We start from the raw sequence: 20,178 nt of genomic DNA on the forward strand, positions 1-20,178 counted from the left end.
GGTCACGAGCGTATTCACTACAGGAAAGTTCGACTGTATGTGCACTAATACTTCCGTTAGATACCGAAATCACTGAAGTATTCTCAAAGCAAAAAAATAAATTTATATTATCCTGCAAAGCAGTTGCATATAAATAATTTCTGCAATATGTTAAAATACTACCTATTTCATATACCCAAAATTATTCGCTGAGTGCTTATTTTATTGCATAATTGCTTGGACGCCATTTTCATAGTAAAGCAATACTAAGTCAACTAATCAAACAACTTAATTGGGCAGTTTTGTGATGCGTATAAAAATTTCTTAAGTACGAGTATGGCCGCCGCATGCCATTGCACCACACTCGTAGCTTTTCCATTGCATACTACATGGGTAGATACCATTCCAATCAACATAATAGCAAACAAAGAAATGAACAGCCGTCCAACCATGGTGAAAACTTTTGTATGCCGACCACAAAAACAAACAAACGAGTTCAAACCGGCTTCTATTACAAACAGCGTTGAAGCAATTGTGTGCAATAACTGCAAAAGGAACTAAACAATCGGCTATGACAGAAATAAAAGCACGATGCCGACGGAAAACTGTGGAACTGCACAAACAGAAAAGCAAAAGCATAAACACGCCAACAGCAGGAATGACATCGGCCGGCAGCGGCGTTTGGCAATCGGTTTCATAAAAGGAGGGAATAATTGCTTGAACCAATGACTACGAAGCTCCGCCTTTTCACAAAGATACAGCGACTGTTGCCGACTCCAGTTGCCGATTACGGCGACGAGCCCGACGTCGTTGTTGCTGGTTATGGTTGAGCAACACTGAGCTTGCAGTCATTGCAGACGGCCACTACTGCTGCAACAGCCCTGCATTGAAAACAGTATTGATACATAGTACATAAACTCGTACATATGTAAGTACATACATATATGCATGCAGTACATGGAACTAATGCTATTTATTCAGTATTTAATATGTTGGAGCTATAGCATTTTTAGTTAAAATAAAACCAAAATGGATTCTTATTAAACCATATTTACATTACCTTTGCATTTTCATTGAAATTAATGTTTCGTGTTTACATAGTACGTACGGCAATAATATTAGGTTATTATTATTATACGGAAGTCTAGTTAAGAAACCTAAAAACTATCATATTTATTATCCTCTATGCAGATAGTTTTCAGTTATTTATATTCCCATGAATTCTACGCCACCTTTGCCTATTATGTATCATCTTATATTTATGTACATATATACTTACCTATATGTATGTACTTATGTTTTTTATTGTGTTATTTCTTCCATATCAAATTGGAGACCTTTAAATTGAAATAATTCCAAAATTTATAGAAGGACTTGAAAACAGTATCAACAAGAAAACATTGATCTGCAGAATCTCCGTTCAAAATCAATCACTTTAAAATACCGACAAAATGTTTATTGGAGGAAGAGTTCTGTGATTTGAGTCTAAATTTAAAGTACTAACTTCAAAAGTTCACATGTACTACTTAGAGGTGTGTTCAAAAAGTATCGCGAATTTTGAATTTTCGCGGGTTACGTATATTCGAATTTCGAATTTTTCGTGGCGTTATGTTGTTGCTCATGTCTCTCACTTATGCCGACAAGCTCGGCCATTTTGAATGTTCATTTAATTGTTGACAGCTGCTTTGCCGCAATGCCGCAGACACCGTATTCCCCAGATCTGGCCCCCTGTGACTTTTTCTTGTTCCCTAAACTGAAGAGGCCCATGAAAGAACGACGTTACGCTTCTCTTGACGAGATAAAGACAGCATCGAAGGAGGAGCTGAAGAAGATAAAAAAAAATGTTTTTTTGAAGTGCCTATCTCATGGGGATTACTTTGAAGGGGACAAAATAGATATTCATGAATAAATAAATAATTTTTGAAAAAACACAAAATTCGCGATACTTTTTGAACACACCTCGTATGTATGTATATTCGAAACATTTTGCACTGTGGTAAGATTAAGATACTTGAACATAGACTATATCATTAATACTCATATACGAATTTTGATTGGAGGGATTAAAAATTCTTTTGATCATCAAATTGTACGTTTGTGCCGTTTTCGCTCTGAATGGTTAAATGTTTTTGTTTCATGCAGAAATATACAGAACGCGATCGATGAAGAGCAAGAAAACGTACTCAAATCATAATGCTAATTAATAAACGTTATAAAAACTGATCACATACAATTTTTGCATCGAAATCTCCTCATTGTTCGATTGTTATACTAGTAAGAAGTTCTAAACGTGTGCTAAGTCTTGAATTTTCGTCAATAAAAGGTCAAATATATGAAATCAGTTATTATATATGCATATTGTGTGCGTATACATACATAAGTGTAATTCCGCAGTGTAACATATGTACATATTAACCCATGAACAGGTACATACATCTCGAACACCAATGGTGAGTTTTATAGAAACTAGATAGAAATACAATAATTAAACGAATATATCGGCAGAATATCTGATCGGTAAAATTAATGTGTTTGTAACTAATTTATTGTTATTAACTAATTTACACCTATTTTGCGACTGAATATGCTAATACTGGAAATCATAGTAAAAATTTCATAACGCTTAGGATTTTTTGTATTTTAGTCAATTGTAAGGGGTCAAACCACCACCATTTACTGAAATAGATGAACGTGGTGGAAAATTTTCGAATCATTCGTAATCAACACACCTTTTTTCCTTACATTTATTGATTAGTGTTATTAACGAACTTATTTAGCGCTCGAGTTTTAAACAACGAAAAAATTAAATAAAATATGTGAGTTGAATGAAATGATTTGCTTTTTGCTACCCTAATTCTACTAATCATTATGCATTTCCAATCGGTTTCTATTCTTATAGAGTCGACGAAATACAAATAGAGTTATATAATTAAACAAGTAAGGAAGAGCTAAGTTGTAAGATGTAACCGATCCTTTCAAACTCTTTCTATTATCAAATCCCGTGAAATACTGGCACATTATTTGTTAGTTATATGGGGTTTTAGCTAGTTTTCAACCGATTGTATCAATTTTAGATATAAAAGATACACTGTTATTAAGAAAATAATTTAGTTTTTATTTGTTCATTAAATATTATTTCACATAAGTATAGATATGAACATATGTATGTGGGCGGCTCCATAAAGCCCTCTTATATTATACTGGTTTGGCTTTGTCCCAAACGAATTTGGTTATTGTAGCTTTAATGGTTTACGAGATATGTACATTCAATCTATTAGAGAGCGGGGTCACGCCAATTTCTTCAGAACTTTTATCTTTGAAAAAAAAAACACTTTACGGTGTTCACCATAACTCGGCTGGAAATTGTCCGAAACTAAAAAACCAATAGTCAAATTATAATCAAATCTTCTCCCCATCGTTCTCTGATAATATTTTTTTTTTCATTTAAAAACTTTTGGCGGCCATTTAAAGTGAAAACTGCTATTTTACACTAAAAAATTCCGTCATTTTGTGTGTGGAAATCACCCTTAATGTAAAAAAATAATACTAAACGACGGTCAAACAGTTTTGAAATGACAGTGAACACGGTCCGACTAAAATGACTCAATCTACATATATTTATATATTTAAGAAACCTTATCCTTAAGTTGGCGTTCCTCAGTATTGCCTTGCGATTTTTACAATGGATAATACTCGTAATATCGAACAAAGAAAAAGACATGCATCGTTCTGGACGACCTTCGACCTTTTCAACTGATGAAAATATTAAAAAAGTGAACGATGTGACGTTTGAACATCGTCAACAAGAGATATGGCAAGAGAGTTTGCATCTCTCGCGAGTTCGTTCGAATGATTTGGTGGATATTTTGGGTATGAAACGCGTTCTTGCTCGACTTGAAAGTTGATTTTTTTTTTCAAAAAAATAACCGCAAACAGATTTTATTGGACACGTTTGATCGTGCAAATTCCGATCACACTTTTATGGAGAGCATTATAACTGCCGATGAGACATGGGTTTATGAGTTTGACATGCAAACAAGTCAACAAATAATCTTGGACTGATTCTGTTCTTGTTATTTATTAACGATATTTCTTCTGTAATAGGAAAGTAAAAATTTTTATCATTTATTATGTAATAAAAAACTATAGACTAAGGAAAGTTTTTAACTTTTTTAATTTGGAATTTACTATGGACAATAAGCTTAATTAAGCGTTCATATTGAAACCATAATTTTGAAAACAAAAGGTGTCCTTAGTTTTGTTATGGAACCCTAGCTACCTACTCCATTCTGACAAGAAAGAGTCCGTTCAAAAACAATTTTAACTTTTCGCCTAGGTTAAGTCTACCCCCATAAAGTTGACATTTCAAACCAATAAATCTAACTACATTTGCTAGTCGGAGAAAAATGCTTGACATAATATTCCTAGTGAAAATCCGAAATAGAACAGTTTGTTGTAAATTAAATTTAGAACTAAACGAACCTTTCCGCCGCATATGTACATACATATATACATACATATGTCATGACTATAATTCTCATTCACATTTAATTTATCTGATCAGTTTATAAAATGAAAAATACTATTTTTCTTTTTCTTAATAAATAAAGTCATCCTAGATATTTTTGACTCTGTAGCTAAGCAGTTTTAGTTAATGACGCTAAAAAATCTCTCTTACCTTTCATGACTCGGCTAATTCCACACTTAGCGGATTGCGTCTCTCGCGTCGGTTGGTTGGGAGAAGGGTAATCGTTGCGTTATTATTATTAATGATAACGGTTTCCTTTTCAAATAATTTTTTAACATGGCATTAACATATAAATAGTTATACTACTCGTAACTACAAGTAATTAAGATTCTTTAAAAATGTCAGCCAAACCTTTTCTCCCCAGAAAATTCCGAAATTATATTCCCAATATCGATATCAAAATAATGTGAATATAATATTGCATTTGAAGGTATTTGTATATAAATAGTAATTGTAATATGAAATAATACCTGTAATTATTATATTCTTTCGTTTTACTTGATTGTACTGAATAATCATTTCTTTATTTTGTTTAAATTTCCAATTGCAGCTCAAGATGTCTTTTTGGAGCATTGTCAAAAACTATTGGAGAAATTTCGATATCCATGGGAGATGATGCCATTAATGTATGTGATATTAAAAGATGCTGGGGCAGATATTGAAGAGGCTTCAAGACGCATTGAGGAAGGTAAGTTGCATTTCAGCATTTCCGTTACAAAATCGTGTTTACATCATATACTCAAATTGACTTAATTTACCATGATAAGTACGCACTTATTATTATGCAATCAAATTACAATAATCAAAATATTTTAGGCCAACATGTCGTAAACGAATACTCCCGTCAACACAATCTGAATATATATGACGGGGGTGAGCTGCGCAGTACGACAAGGCAATGTGGATGATAATTTTTAACGTAATTACACAACAAATTATGATTTCAATAAAGTTAAATTAATGTAATTATAAAGTTTAATAAGTACATCAGTTCAATGCAATTAAAATCAATATAGCAAATATAGTTGCAAACTATCTCTTAACTTAAACCGGGAAAAATTAGTAAGCTCAGCAATCTACCGTTGGAAACGTTTTCCTTTTAGCAAAGTTGCAAACCGTTTTTTGCTCTATGCTAATTTTTATTCTTTTATGTGTTATATGGTTGTGTGAAATAAATCTTTTACTGAAACTGCAATCAACTAACAAGTGGATCGATCGACCTCTTCAATCAACATACCAAACAGCCACTTCTACAATCAACTATCCAATCCGGCACATCTTTAGTTTCTTCAGCAATTAATCCATATCACTATGGGCCGCCAAATAGGAAGTTTAACAGCTCTGCAATCAACATACAAAGGATATCCATCGGCATTGGAGTTAAAGGGCACGATAAATATGTATACCAACATACTCTTAAAAAGCAGCGTACAGATTAATGACTAAACTGTTGAATTTTTATAAATAAAATATAAATACAATATTTTTCGAGTTCCGATTTTCAACTTACTTCACTTATATAATTTTAGCTCAGTGCGACGAGTATCGTAAATTTTAAGTAGATATAAGCATACATTGGGATAACCCATGGGTTTAAAGTATTATTACTTCAAATCGAATTACATTTAGTTGTATATATTGTTTTTAATGGAGACAGATTCTAGAATTTCGTGTGTGTGCAGAGTCCAATTGTGTATGTTTATACTCTTGCAACATGTTGCTAGTGAGTCTAATAGTTTGGTTTACTCAAACATAATCCAGTTATACAGGGTTTTCCAGTAAGAGTGATATGATTTCTTTAAAGAAAAACACACACACACACACCAATTGTTAAGGAAATTCAAATATTTTTCTTATTTAATGTGAAGTACAATAGATACAATTAAGTCCTGAATATAACATCATTCTAATGGCCTCCACGATTTCTTTTACATTGACGAATTCGGTTCCATTGTGTTCAATTTTCGAGTACTTTTTCCACTAAATCAAGCCGTATGTCATGAGTAGCTCGTTCAGTATTGATTTCTAAAGCTTGAAGAGAGTCTGGTTTATTGCTAAAGACCAACGACTTTAAATAATCCCACAAGGAGGAGTCTAATGGCGTTAAATCACAACTTCTTGGAGGCCATTCAATGCCAAAATTTCTTGAAATAATTGAATCTCCAAACTTTTCTCGCAATACTTCGGTTGTTGCACGTAGACCCGTCTTGTTGCAATCAGATGTTGTCAAGATCAACTTCTTCCAATTGCGGTTATCATCGATCTACATATACTGCTCTTTCGGACCGTAGTAACTTTGTCACCAGCTTCATTTCAAAAGAATTACGCGGCGCTGGCTAGCCCATGTCGTCCGAAAGAATGAACCCTCCAGCTCTGAGAGTATTTGATGCAGTACCAGCCGGGGGAAGCAAAGGAAGAGGAAGACCTCCACTCCGTTAGAAAGACCAGGTGGAGAAGGATCTAGCTACACTTCTCCAATTGGCGTCAAACAGCGAAAACAAAGAACGACTGGCGCGTTGTTGTAGTTGTTCCAAGGCAAAATCAAACACTTCCCTACGGTGATTCAATGGCTTCAGTTCTTGAAAGAGAACAAATACATATATTATATTACCTTAGAAATAATCCCTACTGAAAAACTTGATATGGTATATGTTTATATACATACATATGTATATAAATTATCAGCTTATTTGTAAAATATGGTCGGACAAAAGCATGCCCAACGTTTGGAAATGAAGTGTGCTCTGCTCAATCCACAAAAATAGCAGCTGCCTTTATATCGCGATGTCTGAATTTGGTATGCAAAACTAATACGGCTGAGTAAACTGACGTTGAGCAACACCAAAAGCTCCATCAGGATCGGGAAGGACCTCTCCGAGCCGTTCGATAGCAAACGAAGTTTCAGACTCCCTATCGTGCGACTTCTTCAATCTGCTGCTGGAGAAAATTATTCGAGCTGCAGAACTTAATCGAGTAGGTACAATCTTTTATAAGGGTATACAGCTGCTGGCGTATGCCGATGATATTGATATCATCGGCCTCAACACCCGCGCCGTTAGTTCTGTTTTCTTCAGACAAATGGGTCTGGAAGTGAATGACGGCAAGACGAAATATCTTCTGTCATCAAACAAACAGTCGTCGCACTCGCGACTAGGCTCCCACGACACTGTTGGCAGTCAGAACTTCGAAGTCTTAGATTAGGGTATACGCCAGTAAAGAAGAAGAAGAAATTATCAGAATGATGAGATGAGTTAAAATCGGAGTGTCAATGCAAGCGATAACTTGAGTAAAAATTAAGATATCCTCACCTCCCATATAACAGTTCCGTTAACAACTACTAAAATCGCGTTAAATCTTTAAATATGCATATACGCCAGAAACATACAATTTTTTCCCGAGATACTATTAGAAATCTTTGTAGGAGGCGGTCTCAAAATTGGACGACGGGCATGACACCGCCATCATTGAGGTGGAATCACATCTCTGAGGTCTGCTAGAGCGATTTCAACCGAATTCGATGACGAGATAAAAACTTTGCACGAATAATGCCTTTGAAATATGCCACCGTATGATCAAAAATTGTCCAAATCCAACCAAAACGGTTCAAACCCCTAGATACCGAATATGTGGACCCCAGCACCTATGTTGACTTTTGACCGAAAATATCGGTCAGAGAGATCATTTGTTCATAATAGTACGTCTGTCCCTTACCTAATATAAAGATTTTCGAACTACTGGATGACTTTATACCGAAAATATCGGCCAATATGTGATTTGTCTCAATGAAAATGAGAGAGCGCGTTTTACTCATAACAGTGTATCGTGCGGAAAGTGAATAAAATTGGTTGAAAACTTGACCCAGCCCCATTATAATTAAGAAGCCTAATGTACCTGAAGGTATTGCCCGGCTGTAATCCTTTCCTTACTTGCAGGTTGCTAGCGTATAAAATGTTTGGTTTCACCCGAACCTAGCTCTTCCGTCCTTGTTTTTCTTCAGCTTTTAGAAAAATGTGTAAAGAGAGAAAAGGGGGTGGAAGGTTTGCAAGATTGTCTTATCAAAAAGACTGAATTGCTTTTATTAAGGCCAGGGTTGCAAATAATGCATTCAAAAATAATTGAGTTAACATTTGAATTAAATTTTATTTTATTTTTCAATCCCAAATAGCGGTTTGAAAAAAAATTAATTTAATAGCAAATACGGGATTAAAAAGTCACAATAAAATTTAATTCCGACAAATCCGTAAAAATAGAAAATAAAAACTTTAATTCCAAGCAAATAATTAAGAATAGAGAAAATATTTTTTTTTAGAATTACAATTTTTGTATTATAAAATTAGTAATCCTGGTTAAGGCACAGTGTGGCACAAAATTACTATGAACTATGTGCATTAATGTAAAATTGGTATTCATATATCAAATTATTGCTCATTCAATGCTTTAATTGTTTTGGAAAATTTAAGATGCGAACATTTTAGTATGTCAACTACAAACCCTCAGGTGCGTTGCAAAGAAAATTTGATTGCATTCAAGAATGAATTTCCGCAAACAACTAAAAGCCACTGAGAAAAATATCTATAAATTTTATGGCCAGGCCGTAGTCAGAGTACCCTTTTCTCTATAACTGTTTTCTCCAAAATCGGCTAGTAGTAACATCAGCTGCAGTTTTCTGATGATATTAAAATTGTAACGATTACTGTCATTTTCTTTTTGTTTACTGGAAAGCCACTGTAAGCGTCACTTATGCTATAATACTTGGGGTTCGGTTGTGGTTGGCATGCGACGATGGCGTTGATGTTTGCATCGTAAATGCATCATTAAACCCAAAATGCATGCGAGAATTTACGATATGCCTCGAAAGGTTGGAAGGTGATGGAGAATTGGGTGTGTGAAAATATATTACAGGATGCTACATTTACCGCTATGGATTCTACATCGACACCAATCATCAGCCGTTTTAACTCACGAGCGCCACCACAACATTGCTAGCTCACAATATCCTTTATTTTTCTCTGCTAAGAAGTTCGCTCATTCCAAATTACTCTTGTCATCGTCGCCACTGCCAGTCAGCTCGAATACCGCAGCAATCGGCTTCTTTCTTGTCGGTAATAAACGCTGAAGTGTTTATGGAGCAAAATTTTCTCACAACGGAAATTTAATGCGCTTTATGGAAAACCGAAAAGCATTTGCAACAGGGTTTTGGTATAAAATGGAAGTACGCAAGAGTAATGTTGAACCAACGCAATAGATCTTCCAAATCTTTAAATTCTACCTTCGTTTATAATGTGTAATGGAGCTACGAATATACACTATATAACCATTTATACTTATATGTACTCCAAACAAATATATCGATGTGCGTAAATACGTGTACTAAAGACTACAAATTTAAACTAATAAAAAGTATTAAATTCAATATAAATAATGCGGAAGGAGAGAACACGCCACGTTACTTAACTCCTTACATTATTATTTGGGAAATCATTTCTGCAATTTACAAACTAGTCTTCATGACGATCACAAACACTATCGGAGCAAAGATTTTATCCAATCAGACAATCAAAGCATCCTTAGATTGGTTAGTTAAATCCATAAATAGAGGCATATTATTTCAAAGAAGGAAGAAAAAACGTTAACTTCGGTTGCACCGAAGCTGAAATACCCTCCACAAATACGAAATATTCCATACAAGAACTTGATTTTGATCAACCCATTTATGTATGTACATCACAGCTAAATACTACATATACTTAGGTGCCCGATCTAAGCAATTTCATCGGATATTGTACCAATGCCTTGGTGACAGTCTGTTTCAAATTTCGTGAATATACTTTCTCAAACAAAAAAGTTTTCCTTACCCCAGACCATATAGATACATATGCATGTACTCGTATTGGTCGATCAGTTTCTATGGCAGCTATATGCAATACCGATATCATCGGTTCGACTCATTTGATCGTTTATATACATAAGTACGTGTCATTCCATACAAAAATTACATATTGGAGCTATGAATTTTCTAAATTTCAATACTCGAAAAATACATTTGGGTATACAAAGAAAGTATTTCATTATTAAAACAACTAGCGATCTAATATTTGTTTAATTTATTCGAACTTTTTTATCAACAAAAAATACATTTTTATAAAAACAAAGAATTTTTTTCTATTCAGTGCTATTTTTATTCAGGTTTTTTTTCTGATTGAAAAATATCTACATATCTGTCTATGTATGTATCTATCCATCTGAAATAAAGCGAAATGCGAAACCTCAATCTACAATAAATAAGATTGATTATAAAGTGTTCACGTTCTTAGTTTTAAACAAACAGTGTGCACTAGGCGGACTTATAAGGCATATGTATGTATGTATGTAGTATGTATACACATATGTAAATACTTACATACATATGTACGTAGAATTTTTGGCCGTTGAAGTAGCAGTAGATTATTATAAAAATGCAATAATAACAAAAAACCATACAAAGTTTAGTACATAACTAAACTTGATACTTACGCTATGAAGATACCGTTCAAATTCCACGGGGATATGTGCGATAATATGCGAGCCAAAAAAATCTAAAATTTTTTGAGTCCTAAGTGCAAAACTTAATAATTACATACATATGTATGTATGTATGTATGCACATACATTTTCTTGTGGTGTCATCATCATCATCCGAAATTTGTTATTCTGGAAAATACTCTCACAAAAACCTCCTTTGATTTCACAAATATTGAGTGACCTACTGACACGTTCCCTATACGCCTATAGAGCTAAGGCTTTTATCGTTCCTGATCTGATGAGCTTGTTTTCGTCAGCCTATGTAGCTGTTTGGCTTCAACTTACACGAATTCATATGCCTACAATCATAACAAGTCATACTGATGTACGTAAGTATGTTTATTTGCAATTTTGGTTGAATCCGGAGTTGCAACTGATTAAGAACCCTACAAGAACAGTGTCAATCATTTGACCGGTCATTTGAAAGTCAAGGCTGGAAAAATGTGTCGGCACGTAGAACAAAGTTTCTTAAAGGCAGTGTGCCCAAACTGATGTCACCATGTGTATGTATGTAGGTAACTTGTGAGTTTGCATTTCATCTTAGCACATCGGAATTTGAATTGATTAACTACCATAAATTCATCACAGCTGAATACAGTTTGTTATGATCGTAAAACTATCACAAATGAAAAATTATTTTCGGCAGCAGATAATATAATTAGATATACCCTGAACAAGATATGTATGTATATATTAAGTTCGCCACGATGTTTTTAACATCCAAGGAAACGTCTGATAGCCTATAAAGTATTGATATTATATAAATTATTAGCTTTGCGAGCTGAGTCGATTTGGCCATATCCGTCTGAGAAATGAACCAGAAATTTCGCACGTCTACTAAGAAGCTGCACATTTCTCTCGAACGCTGATATCGGACCACTATAGTTTATACATAGCTGCCATATAAATTGAAGAATTAATATATTAATTATTTGATGAGATATCTTCACTAAATTTGGCACAAATTATTACCGAAGACATCGCCACAATCTTCGAAAAAATTGTTTAGATTGAACATACATATATAGCAAGCATACAGCTTTCATACAAACTTATGGTTGAGTTCAATGAAATTATGGAAAAGATTGACCAGGACCCTCACTTGAGCAGCCATGATATTGCTTAGGAACTTAACTTTAACCATTTAAAAGGCTGGCTACAAAAAGAAACTCGATGTTTGGGTACCACATCAATTATCTGCGACTCTTTGCTGAAACAAAATGAAATCTAACCATTTCTGAAGCGAATGGTAACAGGAGACGAAAAGTGGATCAAATACGACAATAATGTGCGAAACAGATCATGGTCCAAGCATGGTGAAGCTCAAAAAATGGTCGCAAAGCCAGGATTAACGCGTCGAAAGGTTATGCTGAGTGTTTGGTGGGATTGGAAAGGAATCATCGACTATGAGCTGCTCCAGCCTGGCCGAACGATTGATTCTACATTTTACTCTCAACAACTGATGAGATTGAAGCAAGCAATAAAACAAAAACGGCCAGAACTGATCAACAGAAAGGGCTTCGTCTTCCATCAGGACAACGCTAGACCATACACATCTTTGATGACTCGGCAAAACCTGGAAGAGATTGGCTGGGAAGTTTTGATGCATCCACCATCGGACTACCATTTGTTTCGATCAATGCAGAACTCCCTTAATGAAGTAAAGATGACTTCAAAAGAAGCCTGTGAAAATTACTTGTCGCAGTTTTTCACCGAGATACCAGAAAGGTTTTACACTGATGGAATAATGTCTCTAGCGAAAAAATGGCAAAAAGTGGTCGACCAAAATCGTACATACATATATATGTACTTATGTATTTGGTTCATTATAAATATAAAAAAACAAGAAAAAACGTTAACTTCGGCTGCACCGAAGCTAATACTTCACCCTTAACAGGTGCATTTCTTTTAGTAACTATGTGTTCAGTTTGTATGGCAGCTAGATGCTATAGTAAGCCGATCTGAACAATTTCTTCGGAGAATACATTGGTGCCTTAGAAAATAATTTATACCAAATTTCGTGAGTATATCTTGTCAAATGTGAAAGATTTCCATCCAAGAACTTGATTCCGATCGGACAGACAGACGGACATGGCTAACTCGATTCAGCTCAACATACTGATCATTTACATATATATATACTTTGTAGGGCCTCCGGCGCTTCCTTCTGAGTGTTACAAACCTCGTGACAAACTTAATATACCCTTTTCAGGGTATAATAAGTTGAAGTTTGATTTGAAATACGAAAAGACTTACATATGTATCTGTCTAGCCTAATTATCTGTCATCTCCACGAATTCAAATTCATGCCCTGCAATTACTTTATTTCCCTTTGGCGTAAACCGTAATTTGATTTAATTGTTAATTTGACCTCGAGTAGTATCAATACGAAAGAATTAAGCTATTTCATTCTTACTTAAGTAGAGGTATAGTAAGCATTATACACACATACGTCCTAGTTATCTCTTTTAAAAATCACAGTCACAGCCAATTTACTGGTAAACTGAATGTTATGACTAGTGAATGTTAATGTATTGATAAACACGTCGGTAGTTTCTTGTAGGGACTGCTGCTCTTAATCTGAAAGTATGTACATATGTATGTATATGTATTAAAATAGACCCTGTTTTGATGGTATTGTATTTATCCTTATACTAAAGCATTAAGGTGGCACATATTAATATATGTTTGTGATCCATTACCTATAATGAAATTGTCATAAAGATAAAGCCTTCAATAAATTCCCAAAAATTATGTACATATATATCTCGAAGTATTTTCAAAAATAAAAATAACAAAGTATCTTATTAACTGTCTGGAATATTATTAACACTTGAGGAAAGGTAACAGAATATTATGTTATAAGCTTAGTGGAGTCTACATGGAATCAATCCCTAGAATATGGGTCGCACATGCCGACTGTTAAAATTGAAAAGGAATGATATAAGAACTCTAGTAGGAGTACTAACAGCTCACTGTCTAATATGCAGACATGCTAATGGACTAGGAATACCTTATAAAGACAATTGAGTTGGGGGTTTCTTGGCGACGCCTCAGAGGTTGCATAGATAAAACTTTTCGTACGGATGAGCTTCATTAGAAGCACGAGGTGGTTCAGAGAGGAGCCAATACGAGGATGGGACTTTACAGCCGGGGGTATCACAATGGGCCTCCTAAAGGCCTAATTGAGTAAAGTTTTTGCAAGGTCAAGTAAATTAATACAAATCAGTATTACTTCGCTTTATCAAAAAGTTATCTCTGCAAAACTAAATATCTCTCGTACCGAATGAATAAAATTTCCCAGAGAAACGGAAAAATTTTGCGAAAATATGGTTACATTGTTGTGTCGGCGTTACGAGTTTTCGAGAGAAATTGAGCGGCTACCCTGGCTAGGTCATGTCCTCCGAATGGAAGAAAACACTCCAGCTTTGAAAGTATTCGACACAGTACCCGCCGGGGGAAGTAGAGGAAGGGGAAGACTTCCAATCCGATGGAAAGCGTACGTATAAAAGGACCTCCTCCGAATCAGGAAGAAAACGATAGGCGCGCTCCATAACCGCGTTGAAAAGAGAGACGTTACTCCAATCTTCCACAAGATTTATAAATTTTACTATACTTCCATAAACGAATCTCTTCTCGGATTTACTAAATTAAATTTCTAAGAACTAGTTTTCTTTCCTCATTCAGTTGGTGACCACCCTAAGGTACAATCATGTGTTTGTATAACTTTTAATATTTTTAAAGCCGTATGGACACATTTTGTATGCATAAACAAGTGTTTTTTTGTTTTTACTGGTTGGCTCATGAATGAACTTTTACATTTCAATTTTTTTTTCATTATTTGTATGAAGTATTAACTTTATTGTTTTGGTTTCAATTTCGTATTTCGATGCAAAATACATGTAATTTTTTTACTCAGCCGCCACTTTGCCTGATTTGTTTATAAACAAAGCCTAGGCATTGCCCGCTTCGATGGCAATTGCGGCGACAGCAACGGTGGGAGCAACATTCCCGCTGATGCTAGTGGCCTAGTGCAGGGCATTATATACATGAACATACATACATATGTATATGTACATGTAGTCGCGCACAATAATTGTGTTACTCAATTTATATGCAAAGTTGACAAAATAATTACAAATACACACATATGTATCATACATACATATGGGCATATGGGCATTTGAGCATATTATAGACCAGTCATTGGAATTTATATCCAGCTTAAGGCCAGCTTTTTAAACAGGGACATTGGATGAGTTACTCACTTTCAGCGTTACGCACTCTTTGATTGTTTTGTTTATTTACATATTTATTTGGTAATTTGGTGCGACCATAAAATTATGATTTTATTTATTTCTCACTTACATACATATACAGTTCTATGCGGATGTCTGAATCTTTTATTAAAAACACAATTGTCATACTTATGTACTTACAGACCTATTCACACCTCACCGGTAGTGTTTGTTATATTAATTTCAATATTTTTAAGGAAATTTGTGTCAATTTCTTTATTTTGCCTTGTTTGTTGTTATAAAATAACTGGTTCACAGCAAAAAATAACTGGTCCACATCATGTAGTGAGTATTTTGGGTTTTTTTCTTGTGAGGTTTGAGCAAGTATAACCTCACAAAATAAACCTCTGATAAGCTGTGATTATAGAAATGTGAGTACGGTTAAGCTTACCAACTGATTTCAATAAAGGAACTTTATGACGACCAAATGTACTGGAGTCGCCCAAAATGTCTGAATTTGAAACAATGATTCATCGCCCTAATGCTATTACGGTACTATTCTTATACGTACAAGCTTATGTACATATGTATGTACATATGTGTGTGACATGTGCGTAGGTAAATATTTAGTAAACTAAAATTGCACAAAAACACGTACGCAAGTAATTTTACTTATTAAAATCTATGGAGTAAAGAGTTTTGCGCTTTATGGCTTCATACGGCAGGAAAGTCGTAAAAAATCCATTCCATTTACCGTTTAGGGGCCAACTGTGGCGTCGGTTGCAGTGCATTTCTCTGCTGCTCTATCGTTACAGTTCTCGAACAGAAATAATTTCATACCAAAGTAATTAAGTATGTACATATGTATGTATGTATGTATGTATGTAAGTATGTTTGTGTGATTTTCCCAACTCAAAAGTTTTAAAAATTAATACTTAGTATACATACATATGTATACAGTTGTCCACAAAAAAATAGGAGTGACCATATGAGAAAAACGAATTGTTAATTTTCATTAACAAAAATGCTTTTTTTTTTTTTTCAAAATATTAGGTTGTCAAAAAAGTCTTGAGGTATTTTCGCTATTTGGCGCTGAAAGCGCGTAGTTCTAGTTTTATTCGTCGCATCGGGTCATGCTATACCTTTTTGGAAAGCTCATTTCACGCGCTAACACGTGTTTGATTGATTGTCGTTTCTTTTAAGTCGTTCGTGAGTTGTAGCGTCGCAAACATGGAGCAAAATAAAGAGAAAATACTGCATATTTTACAGTACTACTACGATAAAGGCAAAAATGCATCTCAAGCCGCCAATAAAATTTGTGCAGTTTATGGACGCGATACAGTTTCCATTTCAACCGCACAACGATGGTTTCAACGTTTTCGTTCTGGTGTAGAGGTGGTCGAAGATGCGCCACGCTCCGGAAGGCCTGTCGTCGAAAATTGCGATAAAATCGCTGAATTGGTCGAAAGAGACCGGCATAGTAGCAGCCGTAGCATAGGTCAAGAGCTGGGCATGAGTCATCAAAAATTCATTTCAATTTCAATAGAGAAAAAAAAAATCAATAAAAATAACGCAAGACTTTTTGACAACCCATTATTTGCACAATGTAATTTGCTAAAGATCTATCAATATTTTCAGATGTCATCTTTTTCAATTAAACATAAACAAAATTTTATATCGCAGTTTATATCAAGTAAACTAAAAAATTAGTTCCACAAAAAAAATAGGAGTATTTTATGTAATACGAGACCGTTCTATAATTTGAATATACATATAATGCTTCCAAAATTTCACAGAATATTAAAATAATTAATATTTCGTTGAATAACCTCTATTTTTTTAACACGGCATCACATCTCGGATGCTTGGAGTCTATGAGATCGTGACAACGTTTTAATGGTATTCCTTTCCAAGCCTCTTTCCTTAATTGCCATAAATCTCTCGAAATGGTTGATTTCTCTTCAGCTACTGTCTTCTTGATATCTGTCCACAAGTTTTCAATGGAGTTGAGGTCAGGAGACTGAGCAGGTTACCACATAACCTCAACTCCGTTGGCCCTAAACCATTTTTTGCGCCCTTGCTAGTATGTTTAGAGTCATTATCCTATTTATGTATATACCCATATCAATGACATATTCATTGAGGCATGTGTCAACATTACCTCATCTAATATTTTGACATACTTATGCCCTTTGGTCCATGATGTCTTCAATTAAGTGAATTGGACCAACGCCACAATGTGAAAAACGACCACATACCATGATTTGGCATCGTTATGTATAACGGTTTTTATGGTAAACCGGGGATTATATTCTGAGTTAGGGAGATGTCGGACAAAGTTCCTAGAGCCTTTACTACCAAATAACTTACTTTGGATTCGTCTGACCACACTATGTTTCGCCATTTAGACGCGGGTCAGGAGCCATGCTCTTTTGCAAATTGTATGTGGGCTTCCTTGTGCTTCTTTTTAATGGGGGTCCTTTTCTTGGCCTTCGGGCAAATAATTTGTTCTGCCCGAAATGCCTAAGAACAGTTTCAGTATTAACTGACAAATTTAGTTCGTCGTGGATGCTCCTGGTTGAAGCAACAGGATTAATTTTGCAGTAGCGTACTATATTGCAATCGTCTGCAGTGGATGTTTTGCGCTTTCGTCTACGAGTTTCATTTTTGTTTTGTATTTTAATGTTAGTATCCCGTTATGTGTATCGTTATGGTTTCGCGTCATTTACATGCGATTTAAAAAAGTTATGCAGCCAAACATATTTTCCATATTGGCACTCCTATTAAGTATTTTGTGGACAAGTATGTACATATTATATGCATACATATGTATATACATATGTACGTACATACATACATACATATGTATGTATGTACTTAATTATCTACATACATACATATGTGTATAAACTGATGCTACTATTATTCGGTCCATCGAATATTCACTCTGAAGATATTATTTGGGTAGCACCACTGAGCATGCAGCTGCCATACAATCTGTCCGATCGAAATTAAGTTCTTACAAGGAAAACTTTTTTATTTGCCAAGATACATACATATGTACATACATATGTAGATATGTACATATGGTGTACGTAAACTTTTTTGATATGAATGAGGCGCATTTTAAGCATTAGCATTAATTTTTTTTATGTGTGTAAAAAAAATATTTTGATATGCTATATTTAATGTTAAATATACATACATATGTATCTTGAAATGGATAGAAGAAAACCACAAAATTTATTCATTTTGAAACAAATAAACGTGTCGTAATTTAATAGAACTAGGTGTATGAAAACTTTATTGGTCCACTGAATGTACTTTCCGTAGCCCTCATATACATATGTATGTATATATCATATAGAGATTTTCTATATTCCGTATAAATCGGTAGATATCGAGGTTCGTACTTCTTCGACAAGGCGGATAGATTTTTTTATTTCTATACCTCGGGTTTCGAGTCTTACAATAGCATTTGTCATATACAGTTAGTCAAAATAGATATCGAGGTTCGTACACTTTTTTAGATTTTTTTATTTCTATACCTAACAGGTTTCGAGTCTACAATAACATTTGTCATATAAAAATAAATGATCTGTATTTTAGCGGTGACTTAAATTTAACTCCTGGGACAAGCAAATGACTAAAAATATTCAGCATCGATAGATTAAGTGGTAGAAAAAGTAAGAAAAAGGCTGTATTAAAGTTATATTCTAATACTTGGTTGGATAACCCTCGCTATTAAATGAATCTACTGGAAGGAGCCTTCAAAAATTTAAATAAGCTAAATGTTCTAAAATATTTCATCAACTCTTTACCTTCAAAAATAATCATATTTGAAATGAAACTGTTAACATACAAACAGTCTCCGCACAAACTCCGCTTTCATTTTAGGGTACATACATACCTATGTAACTTGGCAAAAAATAGTAAGACTTTTTAGGTTGGTATAGTCAAAATTCTAAATGGATCAGTGAAACCAATTTTGAAAGGCCATTTGGGCCTAAGAAAATTGCAAGCACGATTGCTTCCAAAATCACTAAATTAAGAAAAAGCGTCGCGTTAACGTCTGTGGAACAATGCTTTCCGACTGCCAGAATGACATGAAACGTCGATCAACCGACCAGATATCGTGGTAAAGGTGAGCGGAAGCCGAAAAAAAATGTGAAAGCACGTCAAAAATTAAAGTTATGTTGACAGTTGTCTTGGATTATCGAGGTGTGGTGGACTCCGAAGTCCTTCAGAACGGCCGAACATTTAAGGTAAATCGCTAGGTAGGTAGATAGGAGTGCAGCCCTATCGGGCTCAATTAGCACTTGATGTGCCATTTTGAAACACTGTTCGTAGAACCTCCTGAAACTGCTATTACGTTTCACTTCCTCTCACAAACCATTTTGAGGTTTCGATGAAACTACTTACATATGTATGTACATATGTCCGATATGCTTTTAGTGGAAATCCATCCAAGGTTTGGTGCTTGATGGATTCCAAGTGTTTTGTGTCGGATCTGTGCTAGAGCTGGGCATTCGCAGAGAAAGTGGAAGATTGTTTTCTTGTTCCCTGCTACTCCGCAGCCACGGCAGATGTCGTTGTAGGGCATACCCATTTTGGATGCGTGTTCCCCAAATGGCCAGTGCCCTGTTGTGGTTGCTGTTACTGTTACTGTAAATACTTTTTCCTGACCTATTTAGTAAGTCGTTGGTTCTTTTCTTGTCATATGTTGGCCATAATTGTTTAGTTATGACGCATTTTGTAATGTTTTTCCACCTGTTATTTGCAACTTGTTGAAATTGTCTATTGATCTCTCCTTTGATCGATCCTAGCGGGCTTGGTATTAGTTCCGCCTCGGATTCGTTGAGGAAAGCTCCT

At 34.9% G+C, this 20,178-nt stretch overlaps 1 protein-coding gene across 9 annotated transcripts in view; it reads left to right on the plus strand.

The window, feature by feature from the left end:
- LOC126763995 (protein doublesex) overlaps window positions 1-20,178 on the plus strand; it is a 149,451-nt gene that overhangs the window by 98,869 nt on the left and 30,404 nt on the right. For 8 of the 9 annotated variants that reach the window (XM_050481757.1, XM_050481758.1, XM_050481782.1 and 5 more), the window contains one exon: window positions 5,058-5,195. In XM_050481757.1, coding sequence (XP_050337714.1) covers window positions 5,058-5,195 — 138 coding nt within the window. Of the gene's footprint in view, window positions 1-5,057; window positions 5,196-5,323; window positions 5,991-20,178 lie in introns of those variants that run through there. The other variant, XM_050481786.1, reaches the window with a different exon arrangement.

The sequence above is a fragment of the Bactrocera neohumeralis genome, chromosome 2 (assembly GCF_024586455.1).
Source record: "Bactrocera neohumeralis isolate Rockhampton chromosome 2, APGP_CSIRO_Bneo_wtdbg2-racon-allhic-juicebox.fasta_v2, whole genome shotgun sequence".
NCBI classification, from domain to species: domain Eukaryota; kingdom Metazoa; phylum Arthropoda; class Insecta; order Diptera; family Tephritidae; genus Bactrocera; species Bactrocera neohumeralis.